The sequence below is a fragment of the Solea senegalensis genome, linkage group LG1 (genome assembly GCF_019176455.1).
Source record: "Solea senegalensis isolate Sse05_10M linkage group LG1, IFAPA_SoseM_1, whole genome shotgun sequence".
NCBI classification, from domain to species: domain Eukaryota; kingdom Metazoa; phylum Chordata; class Actinopteri; order Pleuronectiformes; family Soleidae; genus Solea; species Solea senegalensis.
The window spans coordinates 9,058,412-9,078,737 of record NC_058021.1 but is presented as its reverse complement, the minus strand read 5'-3'; the positions used below and the strand labels follow the sequence as shown (position 1 = coordinate 9,078,737).

The window sequence follows — 20,326 nt, the reverse complement described above, 5'->3', positions numbered from 1 at the left end:
CTTCTTCCCTCAACACATTCTTTCCTTTGGAGGTTCATGAGACGAGTGCCCATGTTTCTTGATCGAAACTTCAAGCGTCTTGCAAAAGTCGGCAATTATTTCCCACCATTTGGTTTTAAAACACAAGGTAAGAAGTATTCATTATGTCAGTTAATATCTCCACTATTGATTTATTCTTAATACAAATAAAATATGTTCTGATGGTTGATTTCCATACTAACATAACTCTAATTGCTATGTTCTGTTTGGTATATGTTAGTAAAAAATTAATGTTGCACTACCTGAAAGGTCATGAAACACTGATTAAAAAAGAATTGTTAAAATCAAAATAGCACAAGCAGATATACTCGTGCAAAACTGCTACATTAATTTCCATCACATCTTTGCCTCCATAACTCCTACTTCTTTCTATCCCCACACCTCGGGCTCTGTTAAAATTGTAAGCACATGGACCTAAGGGCAGTTAAAAGGGGTTTATTTAGTGGTTTGATCATAGTGTCATCTTTTATAATAACTGTGGTATCTGACGGTATTCCTAATGATTAGTTGTTGGGCACTGATTCAGGCATAAGAAAATCCAGCGAGTTCATTTGTCTAAATACCTATTTTCAGCTTTTTTCATTGTCCAGGTGCAGCTGTGTTTGCACTTTTCATCATTTGTCATTGTTGTCTGGGTGGTGATTTTGGCAAAGGATGTTTAACCTCAGGCTTATCAATTGACTAGCTGAGAGAGACATTAGTGAACATTTGGTCACTTTTTGCTAACATTATGAAATATTACAGTCAAACATTGTTTTTCTGTTGAGCCTGTAACAAGGTAATTAGCAGGTCATCATCATAATTATGATGGGCAGTTATTTGCTGGAGTGCTGGATTGTTCTGCCCGAGGACCAAGAACTTCTTCACACACGGTGTTTGTTTCCTGACCTTAACACACTCCAGCACTGAATAGCATGGGAAGTGAAGAGATAACATTAACCTGACTTCAGTGACATGCTCTGTCACATATTTTCCAATACTTAGAAGCTGAAGGTATACTGAATGTTACCTTTGTGCTGTGGCAAGCGCTCCACTGTCTTACACACACACAGACACAGCCCCAGTCGCTATCAAAGAGCAATCCCTGTGTGTGTGTTACACCTGGTTTCTGTTTTTTCCATGGACTGCGGCAGCAGTAGGGTTTCCCTTTTAGTGGTACCCATGTGGAGAGATGATACGTGTGGATCTTGAATAGAACGCCACAAAGGATTCCAAATTGGGAACACAGAGAGGTGGGCGTCCGTTTTATTTTTACTTTCAGTTCCACCAGTATCTACTGGCACACATCAACCATAGCCAACGAACAATAAGGCTGTGCTGATTTGGCCTCAGGGAAAAGCCACTGTTCACCACATGTTTCTAGTTATACTTTCCTTCAGTTATTTAATGCTGCACTACAAATAAAATTCTCTTGCATAATGTCTTTCTCAAAGGGACTTGGGGGACATTGGTAGTTGCATGATCATTTTAAGTTTACCTGAAATTCACTCAGTTTTCCAAGGAACATTTTGTGAAATTTAGATTAAAAAAAAGACAAAGAATAGTGCTTTGGTAATACTTTGATCTTATTGATGTGCCTAGTAGCCTCCTCCTGTGAGCTAGACTAGTGAAATGTGCTGTGCCAGGTCACATACTGTATACTGTCTCATCTTCTGTGTTTGGGAAATCTTGGGGAAATCTGACACAAGTTTGGAACAGGTTTGAAGGGCTTGTCAGTACTGTCTGTCTTCTTTCCCCCTGATGGCACAAGAGGCAGTTTTTGTGTAATTCTGACTGTTCAAATAACCACAGTACCAGCGTTTAATGATATGTCCTGTCCTGTACAGGGCTTTAAAATGTGCAGTGCAGCCGTAAATGAAAGATGCAGTAATGACTCAGCTGCCACAGTTGGATCACTAAATTAGGTCGTAAAAGGTTATTTCCCTTTAGATGTTATTGAAGAGTCAATCTTTATTTATTTATCACCTTTTGCACAGGTTAGTATATTTTATAACTGAATTTACAGAAGGGTTTTTGTGAAGTTTTCGCTTCACTCCTTGTGAAAGTCTAAGGACAGACGTTGGCACTTGCTGTACAGACTGTAAAGCCCTTTGAGGCAAATTGTGTTTGTGATGTTGGTGATACATGACTGGTGATAAAAATAATAGCCTGCCAAATATGATCTCAAAAAAACCACCAAGAGGAACTGGAAAGTTCTCTCAAGCAAGTGAACAGCTCTTAATTTAGCTGAGAGCAGGGTTCTATTATTGATTAATGGCGTTTTGATTTTAAATGTTTATTCAGAGGTTTGATAAACTTAATAAATTAAATCACTGAACTATTGGGTGGTGTTTTCATTCCTAGCATACTCGCCACGTTAAGGCAGACTGTTATGCAACAAAGACTAAGACACCCCTACACACATATGTTTTTTAAGTATTGTTCAAATCCTGGAATTCACAGTAAATAATTTGTCATACTGCACTTCAAATACTTAGTATTTTCACCGTAGCGGTTGATGAGTAAGCAGCCAGCTTCGGTACAGGGGCAAAAAATACCAATCTCTCATCACATGATCTTTTATATTGTTTAGACTGTACTCTTCCCAACACTGTCTGTGTTGATGTTTTATGAGATGCTTCTGTTGTTCTGTCGAGATGCCAGTAAAGATTCTTGTCATTTCAAGAGTTCCATGTTGGAATGGTGTCTGCACCTATGGCCATTTGTCTTGAGACCATGAGACATACTTTGCTGAAATGTTTACCCCGGGTACTTAAAACAATTGGCTTCCATGTTCTCGGGAAGAGAGTCGTGCCCATTGTGATTTTTCACTTTTCACCCGCTTGGATCCGGGTGTGGTCTGCCGCCTTGTGTTTATGCTGCTCAGGGTGATGCTTGACGCCAGACATCGACACCACATCCAAACAATGGGCTGTTGCTCTGCCTGCCTCTCCTCAGCAGGTTAATCATTAGGATTGTTGGCCAGGGTGAATGGGGCTGTAATGTGTCTTGCGAACAGCTTGGAGGCCCACGTCTAAACTCTTCTTCTCACTCTTGCCTGTACTCTCACTTTTGCTGTTGCTCTTGGCCCTCTCTTGCTTATAATATGCTATATGGTGATTATGTTGATTTAACGGTCCAGTCTGAAACATTTACGAGGGTTTATTGGCAGAAATTATACTACTCATTATTATTTGTTTGTATAATTTTGTTTGTTTTTGTATAACTACTCATTATGTTTGTCTAAGTGTGAATAAAAGTAAATAAATAGTTTTCTTAGCCTTCTATATGTACTTGAGGCCAGGGTCTTGCTCATAGATGCACTTATTGGACAGTACTAGCTGTCAATTACACTGCCGTCCAGTCATCATCCTCTAAATTGTAACATAATTGACCAAATAGAAAAATTTGAATCCATTAACTGTTAGCCAACATTATAAACCAAATCAGACTTCGGCTCAAAAGCACATGCTTTTGCATTTTAAAGTGGAAGTTTAGTCAAGCGGAGGAGTCAATCTACACACCATACATTTAACTTTGTGTGGAGGATAAAGCGGTAGTAGACGGATGGATGCAGGGTTACTGACTAGTTTTTAATGTGGGTTACAAATAAAGTAAAGGTTGTCATAGTATCCTGTCGTGTGTTCCGTGTTGTCCTTATATGGTGCATCTGCATTACTCCGAATGGAAGGTTTTAATTAATAGTAGCAACAATAAGGAATTTGCTTTGTTTGGGATGTTATGATAGGTGAATTTCAAGTATGAGAGGCCTTAAAATGGTCAAGAGGGGAGATGAATACAGCATATGCAATAATCTAATACAGGAACCATGACTCCAGCAGAATGCCGTTTAGAACATGGCAGGAATGTGCGCTATGACTAAACATCCCCATTTCTCACCCTGCGATCAGAGAGGTGCTGGCCACGCAAGCCTACCATCACCCACTTAACCAGGAGAATGTGCTTGTTTGAAAACAGCATTCCTCTCTGAGTGCTTTTATGGGAGACTTTCTACATACACACACTTACCATCCCAGAACCCTGTATGTCTGTTTCTCTCAGATTCACTCCTCTCCGTTTCATCCCATCACCACTATTCCAAAAGGCTGATTGGTCACTCCTTATCTGTGACTGAATAAACGGAGAGAGGTGTTCTCTCCTCCAACTGTCTTAAGACCACCTAGATTGCTATATTTCTAGTGGTATGTTGGAGCGTTTGGCAGTTTATACATCTGCTAAAGGAGCAGTTCCCTCTGTTCTGAATTTTCCAATGTGGGATATATTGATGCATTCAGAGAATGATGTTAAACTTCTGTACTTTTCTGTAAGAAGTGAGCATGTAAATGATTAATCTTAATGATATCGTTAAATTTTTTTACTACCAGATTATGTAATACAATTTCTTCTTCTTCAAGAATTAACTCTAGTTATAAGAAGACGGCTGGTCCCATATTGGTTTGAACTTTGTGACAGCGCTAACACATGAGAGAGAGAGGGGCAGTCAGGTGGAGAAAGTTCCTTGAGGGAACAGTGCGTTCATGATGGAACCTTAAGGAGAAAGCCAGTCCAAAATATCAGCATCTGTAAGCACACCGCCACCCATCCTGCAGCCACAGCTGCTCAACATGAACATCTGATGACTGAGCTGTGATCACAGGTTGCACTCTGGCCACCTCACTGCAAATTTGTCAAGAAAGCAATTTACTGCCCAAGTTCTTACATACAAACTGCTCAGGAAAAACAATATTTTATAATGCACAGCACATTGTAGGTGACAAACTAACATACCCTCAGTTGTCCTCATCATGATTGTTTCTCTTTTTCATTTCAGAGAAAATCATAGACAGCATTTTAACTTATACGAAAAATTATGGACTTGGAGAGGAGCTGGACAGGTAATTACTGCTCCTCACCCACAACAGCAGCATGCTGTCTATTCATCAGTTCATATCATTAACCTCTGACCCTTCTTCCTTCCAGCCTGAGCTGTAAAAGATGTATCATTGTGGGCAACGGGGGCATCCTGTTCAACAAGTCTTTGGGTTCCCGTATAGATGACTACGATGTTGTAGTGAGGTGAGACAACTCTTCTACTAACTGGGTCTGTAAGAATATCTTTGATGCATGAATTTCACTTTCTAAGACATGTTTTCTGCTGGCAGATTAAATGAGGCCCCAGTAAGTGGTTATGGCAAAGACGTAGGGACCAAAACCACCTTGAGGATTACGTACCCAGAGGGAGCCATCCAGAAGCCTGAAAACTATGAAAAAGACTCGCTTTTTGTTTTTTCCGCTTTCAAGCCTCTGGATTTCAAGTGGCTTAGACAGATGGTCTTTAAGGAGAAACTGGTAAGAATATGATTTAATCATTTATTGTTAAGAAATTAAAGAAAAAGTTTTGAACATGTGTAACAAGCACACACACTCAACAATAACAGACAACTCACAGCAGAAAAATTAGTTTTCTGTGTGGGTGTTCAAATATAAAATGAAAAAGTTAGGAAAGTGTCAGCTACATAACAAAACTCAGCTCAGAAGTAGAGTTTTTACAGTGGGAGTTATAGTTATGTGTTTTCATTTTTTCAGAACATTGAGGTCTTAGCATTCATCACATTCTGTACATTCCTTCCTCTGGAAATGTAAGCCATTCTAGCAAAGGCATAAAGAGGAAAACATGAAATTCTACATTTAAAGTCCCCATTTTCTTTTATTGGATTACACTTGGACAGAATTGTTATCCAATCTACCAAATTAACCATAATGAACACATGTGTATATGCAACGGAGTCTCCGATGCGTCTCCACTCCACCCACAATGACTACATGAAAATACGTTGGTGGCTCCGAGCACAGCCAACGTGAAAGCGTTGACAAAACTGAAGTCTACTGGTTTTCTGCTCGTCATGCTTGAGATGCATGTTACTACCAGTGTAAATGCATGTGGTCAGTAAATGCATGTGGTCAGTCGCTATCCGATTGCTATCTGATGACAGAAAAAGGTGTAAAGCGGGGCCATAATGCGTAACGTGAAAGGCATGGTTACGAAAAATCAAACAAGTATTTTTTCCTTTGTCTCAGGGAAAGCTACATTGCCATTTTAAGTTCCTCTACTTTTTTAGATGTTTGGATATTTGCACACGCCTAATCATGAACTGATTTATCACAGAGCAAATCTTGCTAGATACTTAAAAACATTGTGATTGCCACAGTGAAATAATGGCTCTTAACTGGCCTCTTAAACTAAAGGGTCAGACTGAATGACAGAACAGGCTCTCCCTTATCTCTTAAGGTAAGCATTCATTTTAACGGCCCATGTGACCCTATAACCTATAACTCCTGTCGCTAAAGAAGCTCTCATAAACTCTCATTGAGGTTAGTCTTTAGTGTCACTGAGAGATTAATTTGTGCCCGTTCAACTCCAGGACTCCAGGAATAGGAGCACTTAATAAAAGATCAGTCATTCAAAGAAAAGTAGTAGTATTAAGGGGCATTGGTATCAGTCCATTTACGACAATGTGCGTTTGTTATTTAATTCCGTATAATAGCAATACTGTAGCTGAATATGGTCCTGTCATTAAATCGCTTTGAATTGTCATCTTTCTCAGGCTCTTGGGAATTCAGGCTGAGCTTTGAAACATTTCATTAGAAAATGAAAACGTCATCATTTAGTTGGTTGTATGACAGATGTTGAACATAATTTGTAGTGAATGGAAGAAATGTTGGATAAGCAGTACAATTCTGAAGGATATATTATATTAGCTATACTATACTAAAAGAGGAATGGACCATACGTTTAGTAGTGGATGGAAAGGGCAAACTGGAGCCAAATAGTGGTGTGAAGTTAGATTAAAGGATGCAAGAATGGAGGAAAGATAGATCGAGAGGATAAAGTTAAATAGGATAAAGGGATAATGGCTGAGGAAAAGAAAATGAGCAGTGGAAGGTATAATGGTAAAGTAAAATGGAGCAAAATAGTTTACTTGGCTGGCTGATGGCCCCTTCAGCCTTTGATAGGGCCCAGATTTCTCTGGTGTGTCAGAGGGAGAGGACAGTGGAAATGGCTGCTTGGGATAATTGATCTGGCCCCTGGCATCTGACTCAGGCCTCTTTGATCTGCTGAGGAGGGAAGAATGTTTCCCGTGGGTTAAAAATCAAGGAACAGAAAGGGGGGAAAAAAATCATCAGTGTCTTTTGGTTGGAGCCTTGATGATAATTTGGAAGAAGAGAACTGACAGATGTGCAAAGACTCATGTTTTGACCTCTGGATAGTCCTCAAGACTTTTGTCTGTTTTGTACATCTGCGTTAGTTGATTTACCATTATATAAATACTGTTTGTCACCTCATGTAAATGTTTCCTGGGCAATTTATTCCACTTAAATGGCCAACTGAGGTCAATTAAATAATTATTTTGGCATTAAACTTGAGCTCAGATCATTGACAGCAATATTCTAAACATACATCTTTGTTAGATAACTCACAATAATGGTTTTCTATTAATGTAGACTGCAAAAGAGCCCAAGCAGTTTAAGCTTCAGTAGTAAGAGTTTGGGCTCATACCAACTAACATGACAGGGCCCCTCCATACTTTACGCCTTTGTTGTCCATCGAGAGATGCAAGACATTTCCACTTGAGAGCACATGGCCACAATTCTATTCGTATTAAAATGAGGGCATGTGTCAGACTAGCTATCCATGCATGCGCACCGCACATCAGTCTATTCTAGCGGTGGTGATTTATTGTCAGGATTTTGCCCCATTTTGTATTTTCTTCTATTCTTTAAATGATGGGTTGTATTGTCGTAGGTAGCAATGTTATGCTATAACATTGTTTTAAAATGCTGCATGTCTACGTCTGCATAGGGTCTGCACGTGTCATCACGAACATAGGTGGATGGTGACGTTTACGTCACTCGGACTTCTGTAGACTCACAGACGTGGAAAGTATGAGTTGGCCCGTAGGAGTCTCAAAAGCTTTTAACCCACATTTCCCTCATTTGGGTTTTCCCAATTTAAATGACAATTTGAAGACATTAATGCTTATTGAAAGAGATCACTTAAGGAGCATCCAGAGTGAGGCCGAGTTTATCTGTATAATAAGTTGCATGTAGATTTTAACATACAGTTACATGCCTGGTGTTTCCAGAAATATAGCTGTATGCTGGGGGATGGTCTGTCTTAGCAACAGCATGAAAGAAACTGATGTCCTGTAAAAAGACTGTTATCCTAGACTCACCCACATGGACTAATGCAGTGGAAACGTAAACATGGAGAGGTGTTTATGTGTGTATGTATGTGTTCCTTCTGTGAACTTGGGACATACTGTATATCCAAAAAAAACACTCACTCATGAATGGGTTTTTTTTCTTTATTGGTGCATTCTAATTGGTAAAATACAAATGTCAAATATGGTTGGTTCAGACAGTGACGCTGCTTACTCGATTTTTCAACAAGTAGCAAAATTTCCCCTCCTTGCTTGATTTATTTCATCCAGACATAATGTAACCATGGACAGCTGTGGCAGCTTTTACATTTGTTACACAAGGAAGGGTTGTCTTTGTGTAACCTGCACACTCGCGGCTCGGAGGGATGCAAAGCCTTTTCACTCTCTTTCTGTGGTTATGAAAGTGTCTGTCTTTTCCTTCTTCTTTAAAAGGGTTAGTGGGTGGTACAGAGTTGTAGTGCAGCCGTCGGTGACTCATCTGGCCAGTGGTGGACAGTGTGCTTGAACATTCTTGGCTTTGTGCCTTTGTGGCTTTAAAATGCCTGCAGCCCTGTCTCGGATCGGTGAACAGAGTACAAATTAGTGAGGCAATTTACCAATCTGTTGTTTAGTGTTTGGTACACTCTCACAAATGCACACATAGCCTCCCACTCACTCACACATGCAGAGAGTCATATACTTCAGGGCAAACCTCTGACCAAGTCCTGGCCAAGGAAGACGTGACTGTGGTCCTGGACACATTCTCAGCCCAACGACAGTCCTTTTTTCTTTTTTGAAATGTGTTTGCATTTTAGATCAGTGTAGCCCTCTTCTACATCTGCAATTTCACTACGGCAGCATCACAAGACTTCCAACTTTTCTAATCCCTCGTTACAGCAGGTATACATGATTACAACCTAACTTGGTCTTGAAAGACTGACCCCTCATATGCAGCAGCCTAGTTGATTGCCCGGTTACGTGCTGTTTACAAATGTGCTCAAACATGATTTCCACAATTGTCAATATTTCGAGTTTCAATTTTTGCCCTCACGCACAACGCACACTCACAGTTCATGAACACACAGCCGCAGTTGTTTGTATATGTGGGGATATTTTCAAACAGAGCCAGTGAAGGATATACAGCCGGTGGTAAACACGGGATTTGAAGGTGGAGTGTCGGTGTTCTATCTCTTCTGTTTGTTTACACTAGCGTTCCCTGCCTTTCTACAGGCCAGAGATAAATGATGAATGGAGACAATTTAAGGAAAAGTACTTCCTTCTTAAATAGAAATACACCCAAGCATTTTTGCTGAGCATCAAAACATTGTTGTGAAGCCAGTCTTATGCAATAATGTTGATCTAATGTTTATCCATTGCACAAACATGTATTATGAACTTGAATGTTTGCGCAAGTGTTGGTTGTTTTATGCTCATTAAGAGGTTTAAACCACAATTAACATGTTTCTTTAACTTTCACTTAGGAGCAAATCTTAGTCTTTAACTGTCTGACATTTATTGTAATGATAATCAATATTGACTAATTGGAGCACATTGTATCAGGACAATGTTTTTGTATCCGTAGCTGTATCACCCAGCCTTAGCTCTGTGGAACAAACATAATGGCTTTTCAGGTATTTCTTTTTAAGCTCAAACATCTGTGCAGAAGCCCAAAGTAGCCTGCATACATGACATCCATAAACATTTACATACTTGTAAACATGGATTCTGAACATGGACCAAGTGACTAACATAGTGTCCGGATGTCACTGATTACCTTGAGTGTTGTGTTTCAACAATGACTCACTTACCTATCCTGCAATGATTAGTACTCAGACCTGCAGGTTCTTTTAATACAATTTGCAGGGCTGCAGACTAACGTCGTGCATCGGTTGCACTGGTGCAACTAACTTGGGTCCACCAGAATAACATTTAGGTGCACCCACATTTTTCAATGTGGGTCTCCTTCAGCAAAACTATTTTAACGGTTGCCTTTTTGTCCGTTACATATACAATCATAAGTATATACATGACTGTAAACAACAATAAGGTGTAGTTAAATGTATTATTTACTTTATTTAAAGCTCAAATATAGTGTAGTGAAGTATACTATAGTGAGTATAATGTCTTTTGACTGTTACTGCTCTTGGAGAGTCATTTACAAAATATGCAAATACAAAAGAAAAAAACGATTTAACTGTACCGCTCAGCAATGGTCAATATTTGTATATAGTTTTTATAGTATATGTATATTGTAAGAACACAAACTGTCACATTAAAACATCAAACCTATATTGTTTTAACAATAAACGTATCAATGATGCCGATCAATTATGATTTTGCTAGTCTGGCAGCAATATGCTTCCGTACCTCACCATTAACCACCTGCTTTATAAAATATGAGCACTATGAGCACACCTTGTAAGCTCAGTGCGAACGACCTCCAGACCACCTTAGTTATGTGTGTTGGCAGTTTGGAGGATGCTGTAAAATTGCTTCAAAGGTGCTGTGTGTAAGAATGAGTGACATCTAATGGTGAGAGTGCAGATTGTAACAAATGGAGGAGTCCTCCGCTCTACCCTCCCTTTCACATGTGCCTCAGGGAGTTTCAGTGGCCTTACCACGATTCCCCCGATGCCAGACAGCACGTGGTTGTCTTCTGCTTCAGAATGCAAAACCCACACTCTGGTGAGTTTGTCTGTTATGGCTGCAATAGTCGTATTGTATATAGGAAGACCCTTGATTAAAGTGCATATAAAATGCTTATTTCAAGTCATTTTAAATTGATCACACACTTAGGAGGTATATTTAAAGTCTGCCAATCAGCCTCCTAAATGATCCACACTGGTCCTTTAATGCTGCAGTGCTTAACTTTTCTTGACTTTTTTTCACTGTTGGTGATGTTATTAATTCTGCATTCGTTTGTTCTTTGTGAACAGAAAGGATGTAACGTTATTTGTATGCTACATACTTAACCTGAGTGTGTGCAGGGGCAGCTGGGGGCAAGAATCATTTATCCTATCAAACCTTTTTGAGAACTAGAGTTCACTTTGTGTTTTCATTCATACTCTCACACGTGTGCAGCTGTCTCTCTCTCAATGTTGCTGTTGCCTCCATCTGTCTTGACATAAGACAAATTACTTTGCGTGTGCAGTGTGGGAATGTGGCTGGGCACCGCTGTGATCTATACACCGCTGTATTGAGAAATGGCTTAATCAGTTTTAAGTCCGTCCATATTTGTGAAAAACAGTGCTCCTCAATTCATCCTCTCAATAAACATCAAACACACAATCACATCGACAGACGGCAATGAAGAGCCCAGCTACAGCTTAGTTCAACAAAATGATAGCTGTCCACGTGTCCAGCAAGTAAGACAGTGTTTTCCAGCCACATTACCAGGTTATCGGGGGCAGTAAACCGTAGTGAAATATTGTATTTCAAAAAAATTAAGTCTAATTGGTTTATGCTATCAAAAACACCAAAACTAACTTGGAAAAGAATTCATGTCATTATATTCATATTTTTTTGGTTTTGTATATCATTTTTATTGCTCATTTATTCTTCCAAAATGGACGCATAAGTGCAAACTGAGGGATTCACATATAGAATGCTGTACATTTTCCATTTTAGCTGTCGTCATTGCTCTGAGCAGTCGTTATCTCTCAGTCCGCATCACTTTTTCCATCTTTGTGATCTGTCACTCCTGGCTTACTGTAGCCCCCTTACATTGTCGATTACTAATCCCGTCTTTAAAGGTACTTTGGTCTTGGTCTGTGTACAGCTGCCACTTTCAAATTACAAGGTAAATACACATAGCCTTTGCAAAGCCTCAGGTGTAGTCTACAACAGTGGCATAATGAGGCTGTCTACTCGAAATACATTTACAATACTGACTTATCTTCCGTGCCACAGAAGAATCCGCAGTAATACACGTTGTGACCTTTGTATTATCTTTCACTCCCTCACCAATACTCAATAGCTGTTCATACAACATTGTTGTTGCATGTGGGAGATCCTTGTTTACTACAGTTTGTGCTGTAGCAACCACAGGCCACAGGATATAAAGTGAAGTTTCTGTTACTAAATTTAGCACCTGTTTGATGTTTAAATGCCATCAAACAGCCTTAGCCGGGTTCTCTAGGGCTGATATGTTCTAAATTTGAGCGTGCTGTTATGTGCTTTAACTATTCCGTGGTGTGTCCAGATATGAGATGACATGGAGCCCAGCTGTAATAAGCACATGCATGTTTTGAAGGATATGCAAGACATAAAGTGAAGTGGACTGATTATTAATCTGCACTGAATTTAAAACAATGGCGTATATGGGAATTATTGATTTGAGTCTCATGTGTTGATCAGAGTCATGATTCAAGGTTTAGGAATGGTTGGTTTAAAGTTAAGTCAAATGTGAAGTCAGGGACTGTAACTGCTCCTTTTTATAACTTTTTAATGTCATTCATCAGAGCTATGTTTCCTCTTCGGTGACTCCTCAGCGAATCTCATAACCTCCGCCAAGAACTCTCAATATTCTGACAACACCAGACTTTTATTAAGGTTGCCTCTTCAATTAAGGCAACAGCCTAATCTCACTTGATTAATTGCTGATTACTCAAGTGTGAAGATTACTCCTTGTTTTTCCTTGTTTTTCCATATATTTGGACAGAAACTTTTACAACACTAATGTCAACAAAAGTAGAATTGTTATGCCCCACTTTACCTTCTGTCCAAGTAAAGTTGACCTCTCTGCCGTCTATCCCACTGCAACAATTAGGTTTCCAAGTTCAAAGTTGTTTTCACAGGTGCTTTATTGGCGCACACAGCCTTGTGCACACACTTAAATATAATAATCCAGACCAATTTAACTATAAAGCTGTTGCTGGAGAAGGGAAACAGCCATTTCCTTTCGGACCACAGCCCAGTGACAGCCCAACAGGCCGGGCTACACACTTCTGTTCACCTTTAAGCATGTGTGTGTCAGGGCCTGGTGAGTAAGTGGTGTACCACTCTGCAATTTCCTGTTCTGTCTGTGTTCACATGCTACTGACGCAGCGCTGTTTCTCTTGACAAACTAGTCTACAGTGAAATCAACATCCTGTTCCCTGGAGGTCATTTGCAAATCTATGAGTACTGCTGTAGCTGTATTCACCACGGATGGTGGAGTGATTTGACACTGTACCTATGCCTACGTGTCAATAATCGCTTTAGCCAGACACTCTTTGGTCGCCCATCTTGAACCCGTCATTATGTTTATCCTTTGTGCTGCCGGAGTGAGGATGTGAAGTGTTTCTCATTTTGGAATTTGTAGCTTCTTTGCGCCCACATCCATATTTGTCTGCTGTTATGGAAATAAAAAAGTGTGACGTCCGACACAAGAATCTACCAAACGATGCCAAACTGTAGATCGGTTAAAAAGATTTAAAAATCCCAAAACATGCGTTAATCGCCGATATTTATTTAGCAATGAAATTTCTAAAATCTCAATTTTTTTTTTGTGTGTTTTTAGCGATGAGCTGAATCCCAACCCATTCCACCATATTTCTATGCTCTGGTTGTACGTGAAGAATGATACGGTAAACCAATAGTCACTAGTTTGTGTGTTTTTGTCAGTTTCGCGCTGCCATGCTATAACGACCCCGCCCACGCTGAGGAGGTACTATGAAGTAATGGAAAACAAACATGCCTGATACCAAACCGAGTCGAGTAGAGCTGAGTAGTGCTAGAACTGTATAATGGAAAAGCGCCGTTAGTCTCTGGGTTTAGAAAGTTCAGACAATGTGGAAGTGCCTGAAACACGTGTTATCATTAACGGACAGCAGGTTGGAAAAAGAAATCTAGTTGTTATTGTGGCTCTTCCATGCTGTCAGCTAAATAACTAAATATGCTACATAAGGAGGGTTGAGTGTTAAATTAACTTTACCCTGAGCCTGATAACTACTGGTACAAATCGGAGACGTTACAATGTGAGCAACTTCTTGCATTCCTAAACTCAGAGCAGCACCCACTACCCCCTCCCTCTGAGCAGACCTGAATCCACACATACTAATTGCTCTTAACGTTTGTCAAAGCCACCTGTACTGAGTCTGAATATCTTCAAAGAAATCCACACCCCGTGAATGTTGTGCATATGTACATGTCAGGTCATAGCTGTGTAAAGCAAGGGTTGTGTGTGTTGTGTGTCATTACCTTCTCTCTCCTTCCTAGAATAAAGAAAAAAATGCATCACTCTCTTTATTCAGCATACACACACACACACACACGCACACACATCCAAACAGTGCTGCTAAATAGATTCCTGGCAAACACAAGCTGTGTTGACAGGAGAGATGAGCTGCTGTTCCTGTTGTAGCTTGCTGAAGGCACAGAGCTGGGCCTACGTTCAAAAAGGAGCCGCCACTGTTGAAGCCACAAAGCAAGCAGACTTGTTGCTACTGCCTCTGCCAACACACATAAACACACACGCACATACACACACACACACACACACGGTAATACATTGCTATATCAAAGGCAGCCGTGTGGGTGCTTTGCTATTTGAACAGGTGATTCCCATTTACATTTGCTGAGCCTATTGGAGTCAATTCCTTTTAGGAAATCACGCTGTCAGTCAAGACAATCACGCACTGCTCGTACATTGTACTTTAATTCAGTAAAGCTGCAAATATGACTGACTTGTAAGAGATTTGATTTTGGACCAGGTTTTCTTCACAAGTCTCAAATTGAGTATGCCTTTTGTTTCTGTGTTATTATTGGACTCCAACAATGTTTTTAGAGTGTAATAATAGTGTAATGACAGGAATAACAAACTATTTTGTGACTCTGTTTTCCTCTGTCTCACTATTCAGTGGCTGCTCTAGTACGACTGATAAGAACAAGTGTGTTTCATTAGAGTTACATAATTTTATTCAGGTGGTGCAACAGTCCTGACAGGTTTCCCTAGCAACGGATGATGATTGCCTCGTGTTTAAAGACCTGCGGTCTCACAGAACACCCTCAGGTCAAGGTGCGATTTGAACCATTTCCCGTCAGATGCCATATTTAACATCGGATGTCAGCGAGCAAATGTGTTTGGGGGTTTGTGATGTCCCAGCTGCATGTCTACCGACAAATCAGAGCAGACTTAACAGCTGTTGCTCTAATTTAAAACCTGTAATTGATCAGTGTACTATTATTGGATCTAAGAGCAAACCCCTTGATCAGGCCTAATCATTAATGCCATGTTCAACTTCTGCAGTTTGTAACAAAGAAGAAATGGTAGGTCCTTTTACAGTAGTTGGAGAGAAACATGATCTCGGGACATGTTGGGGAAAATTAGGAAAAGATCAATCTAATACTGTGTGTGTTCTTGTATGAGTATCTTTGTGGGGACCAAAAAGTGTATAAACATAGGGAGTGAGGACATTTTGGCACCCCTTAAAATAATAATTAATATAATATATATATATATATATAATATAATTTAGACTTGGTTTTAGGGTTAGGGTTGGAATGGGGGTTAGGCACTTAGTTGTGATGGTTAATGTTATGATAAGGGGCTTGGAAATGTGTTATATCTATGAGTGTCCTCACTACGAATGCTGCACAAACGTGTGTGAGGGAGCGTGGACGTGAACATTAACATTTTGTTATCAAATTAGAAGGAAAAAATGTTTTAATTTGTTAAAATGTAAGTAAAACTAAATGAAAGCAAGTTTGTACGTGTGCTTGTCAAACGTGCGTTGAAATGTACTTGGATCAGTTTGGTGAAGCTTTGGAACACCACAGGGTGGCTGCACCCCTCACCCACAGCTAGACTCTCCTTCTACCAGGGGTCGTAATTACTGATGTCCTGCAAGCCCCTCACCCTGACTTCATCCATTAAAGACCCAAAAGCCATTTCCCTAATCAGTGCTAGTCGGGGTCTGGCTTCTGTGTTTTATGTCAGTGTTACAGCGAATGATCTCACTTTGATGTTGGGGTGGTACATTGAGGTTGGCTAACCACAAAAAGGAGGGTGCCATCGTGTTAATGTGTTTTATGTGCATTTTTGATCTTGTAGAGATGAAATTAGTACAAAGACTAATGAACAATTTTCTTTTCTTTTTTCCCCCATTTTTGTCTGTTTCTTCAGAGGGGCACAGAGGGTTTCTGGAAATCGGTGGCTCACTCGGTGCCGCGGGACCCAACTGAGATGAGAATCCTGAACCCTTACTTCATCCAGGAGGCTGCATTCCAGTTCATTGGCCTGCCTTTCAACAATGGCCTCATGGGCAAAGGGGTAAGATGCATGCCAGCAGTAATATTCTGAATTGATATCAGTGCCACTATACTGAAGCCAATGATAGATGACAGCAGCACTGTGCCATGCTTTGCCCAATATTCTCTGTTCAGCACTTGCATAGACCAGGGGTTCCCAACCTTTTTGTCTACAAAGAATGGACAGCAGCAGCTCCCTGGAGGAAGGTAGAGGGGATGCAACAGAGCTGATATGAAGCACGTTTCATAGAAATGTAATGCAAAGTGCTTCTTATAGGAACTCCTGATATAGATACAACGCCATCTTGTAAATAGGAGGAAAGGTGTGTGGAGCCTTGTCCCCCTGAGATAGGAGTCTCAAAGTCAACCTTTTTGTTAAATAGTAGGAATCATTGGAGATTTGTATGATGTGCTCTAGTACGTTTTGAAGCGTCCCTCTGAGGTTCTGTTCCCCAGGAAAAATATGTATCCACATTTCTTTGCAATACAAAGAGAGGAGAAGGAAATGCCTACCTAATTTTTATTGTTGATATTGCCAAACTCTTGGAGACTGGTTCAGTTAAAACGGTGCAGTGCTCTGCATTTTAGAAGTTGACGTGTGTTCTTTGCAAATGAATCATGTTTGTCTAGACCTCAGACTGTTTTATCAGGCCTTGACCAGACACTAGAGAACATTTATGTTTTTTAAGTAGAGAAATGTGAAAAGTTGCTCTTGAAAAACTGGTATGTTCATGCGTATGGTCGCTGTAGGCCGAGAGAGAATATTGTTAGAGAAATGAGGAGTGTATCACTTTAGCTTTGCCCTCTGGGGCCACGAGAACACTGCTGCTGAACTCCCCCCTGCAACATATGCTCAACATGTGGGCATCTGGCCTGTGTGTGTGTGTGTGTGTGAGTTTGTGGGTGCAAAAGTGTGTGATTGAATAAGTGTGGTCATTTGTGTGTGTGTGTGTCTGGGTGTTTGCAGTGCTGTCTCATACAATACAAGCAGTAGAATTGTATGATTTAGCACATTCTTTCCCCGGAACACTTTCCCGTCTCTGTGATGACCATCAGGGTGTATGTTTATGTACATGAAAATTAATGAGAAGGTCTATTTGTTATACAAGTGTTTATGTTGAGTGTGTGTAAATTAATCTGTATTAGAACACGCAGTAGGGGGTTGGCCAGCTGCTAGTTCAGCTCCACCTACCCTGAGGGCTGCAAATTAGGGTAATGGTTTAAATGGGGCCTCCCTCCATTCTTTCTTGTAGACCCACTTTTTTTTTCTTCTTCCAACACACATTCATTTTGTCTCTTGTTCTCCAAAATCCCCTCACACAATCACACACACCGCCCCAATACCCCCCAGATCTCTGGCAGCCCAGGGCAGTTAGGAAGCACAGTTCAACCCGGTAGATCACTGTCGTAGCAGGGGTCTGCAGGGGTCGTGTCTTAAAGGTAATAGTTAATCACCAAGTGCTCAAAGTCGGTTAGCTGCAGTGGAGAAGAACAAAGACAGAGGCATGAATGAGGGAAGGAAGCAGATACATGAGCAGGAGTCGACATCTGTCTCCGACCTAGTGTTTCAGAAATGGCCGAACTCCATATGTTTTTGATCCACATTAATCCCTAGTTTTATTCAAAATAAATCTTTATTGACTGTGTCTGCTATACTGACGTGGCCGCGTGCGTCTCCGCTTTCACTTTAGAACATTCCAACTTTAGGAACCGTCGCTATAACGATGGCACTGCACAACTGTGATGAGGTGGCGGTGGCAGGTTTTGGCTACGACATGAACACGCCCCACGCTCCTCTGCATTACTACGAGACTGTCAAGATGTCCACCATCAAAGAGGTGAGTGATTGAACATCTGACAACACAACTCATACCACTACTATCAGATGACCCTGGTGCTCTGAACAACAAATTCTGGTCTCCCGCCGCACTCAAATAACAAATAATTATTGATATAATGAGGAGGGACCACCAGGCCTGTGACAGTTTAGGGGGAGTTGATGTGGCTTTCAGCCAAAATACATTTTTCTATTTCAGGGTTGATGCAAATATTAGTCCAAAAATTCTGCATGGTTTTTAAGGCCCCGTGTTTAACATGTAAGAGGGTTTATTGGCAGGAATTGAATAAACTAACCATATGTATGTTTTAAGTGTTTAATAGCTCTAGGTTTTTTGTAGCTTCTTATATGGGCCAGGGCAGTAATTTACGTTCTTGACATTTCTGAACAGAATAACCCGTCAGAGCAAACTTTTCGGGTTGTGAGGCAGAATTTTTACTGTGTACACAAAGATTAGCAACATGCTTTTGGTACCCAAAGTATATCGTAGTCGCCTGACACTTAGGAAAGCAGAGGAGCCCTCTGTTTGTTAATTCTTACACACTGGACATTTAACTCATCTCAGCTTTTGCATTTACACCCAAAGATAACCCAACGCTCACAACTTATCCTCTCTGCAGTCTGGTTTCATGCACAAATAAAACATTATTTTCATGAAATAAGTTCTCCTCTACTTAACCTAACATTAAAACTCTACTAATGTTTTGAACTTGAATAAGTTTACGCAGAATTGTAAAAGAGCTGTAGAGTTTTTTTTTTTTATTACAGCTTCAAGGAAAAAAGTCCCTGGATTCATGTGTTACTCGTCTGTCATTAGTCACTTCAGCAACATGCTAACTGTTTGAACAATCATTTCTAAGTGCTGTCTTGACAGACCTTTCTCCTCTCCATCGGTCAAGTCTTCCTCTGTGTGTTTAGACTGAAACCCAGTGGAATCAAAGATGTCACCCATGTGCTGATGTGTGTAAACCATCAGCTCAGAACGATGATAACCGTTGTCTAAACGTCCAATGAACCTTTGGCATATATTATCATCTTCATCGTCAACATTGTCATCATCAGCCAAACATGGCTAATTAATGGGAATGCTTTTGGATTTTCTGTTTGGAACTTTCTTTAATAAACACTGCTAGTCTCTGGAGGTGTTTGATTTTTTTTGCTGCCACTGAGCAGGAAAACCATCCACTTTTATTCCACCACAAAAAAACTAAACCTGTTTCCAATCTGGACGTATATGCTGAAGCTCCACAATCATCTGTAGTGATGTAGTGATGAAATGTCATGTATGTCACTGTAAAGCTGAGTTCCCTTGCTGTGGTATATGAGATGCTCTGCTTTTATCTGCTCCTGAGTTGTGTTAGCCCAGAGCCTCTCAACGTTTGCAGAACAAAGGATAGATTTTTAGTCAAATCTGCTTCAATTACTCTATCTAAATTAACAATGATTCAAATGACTTCTGGCATGTGAAAGGGGTCTTAAGTTTCCCCTCAGTTTTTTTGGCGTCTTTTACCGTTTGGTTTTTCTCTTCTCAGTTAAAAGATCTAAAAAGCCCTTTGTAATCTACCAGCCTTGCAGCCAACTGGAGACTAACAACATTAGATACTATCTTGTGAATGTAGTTTAGCTGCTAAAGAGCTTTTATTTTACCTAATGCATTGTACTACACTGGTTTCTTGAGCAATCTGCCAAACTAACACTCACCACTAGATTTGCTGCGGTTATCTACAGGCTAGCTCAGATAAGCCACGCAGTTAGCCGTCGCATTTTGAGCAGCTTACATGCGTAACCTGCAAATGTAGATGGTAAATGGTGCTAGTCCTCACTCTTTCACATCATTGCTGCACCTCGTCTCCTCTGTCCTTCACTTTGAACATGCATTTTTTTGACCTCCTGTTCCCTCCTGCGTGTTTCTTCCTCCACGCTTTGCCTCCTTCAGTTTTTCTCTGTTTCATTTCTCAATCCCAAAGCACCACAAAGGAACCAGCAGCTCAGGTTACAAGTTGACTGACCCACTGGACTCAGTCTTCATAGCACAGCAGGG

General features: G+C 40.4%; 1 protein-coding gene across 5 annotated transcripts in view; it reads left to right on the top strand.

Annotated features, from left to right (window-relative positions):
- The window catches only part of st3gal3b (ST3 beta-galactoside alpha-2,3-sialyltransferase 3b), a 44,005-nt gene that overhangs the window by 22,343 nt on the left and 1,336 nt on the right, over positions 1-20,326 (top strand). For all 5 annotated transcript variants that reach the window (XM_044024364.1, XM_044024337.1, XM_044024374.1 and 2 more), the window contains 6 exons: positions 33-127; positions 4,850-4,913; positions 4,999-5,094; positions 5,181-5,367; positions 16,324-16,470; positions 18,140-18,286. In XM_044024364.1, coding sequence (XP_043880299.1) covers positions 33-127; positions 4,850-4,913; positions 4,999-5,094; positions 5,181-5,367; positions 16,324-16,470; positions 18,140-18,286 — 736 coding nt within the window. The remainder of the gene's footprint in view (positions 1-32; positions 128-4,849; positions 4,914-4,998; positions 5,095-5,180; positions 5,368-16,323; positions 16,471-18,139; positions 18,287-20,326) is intronic.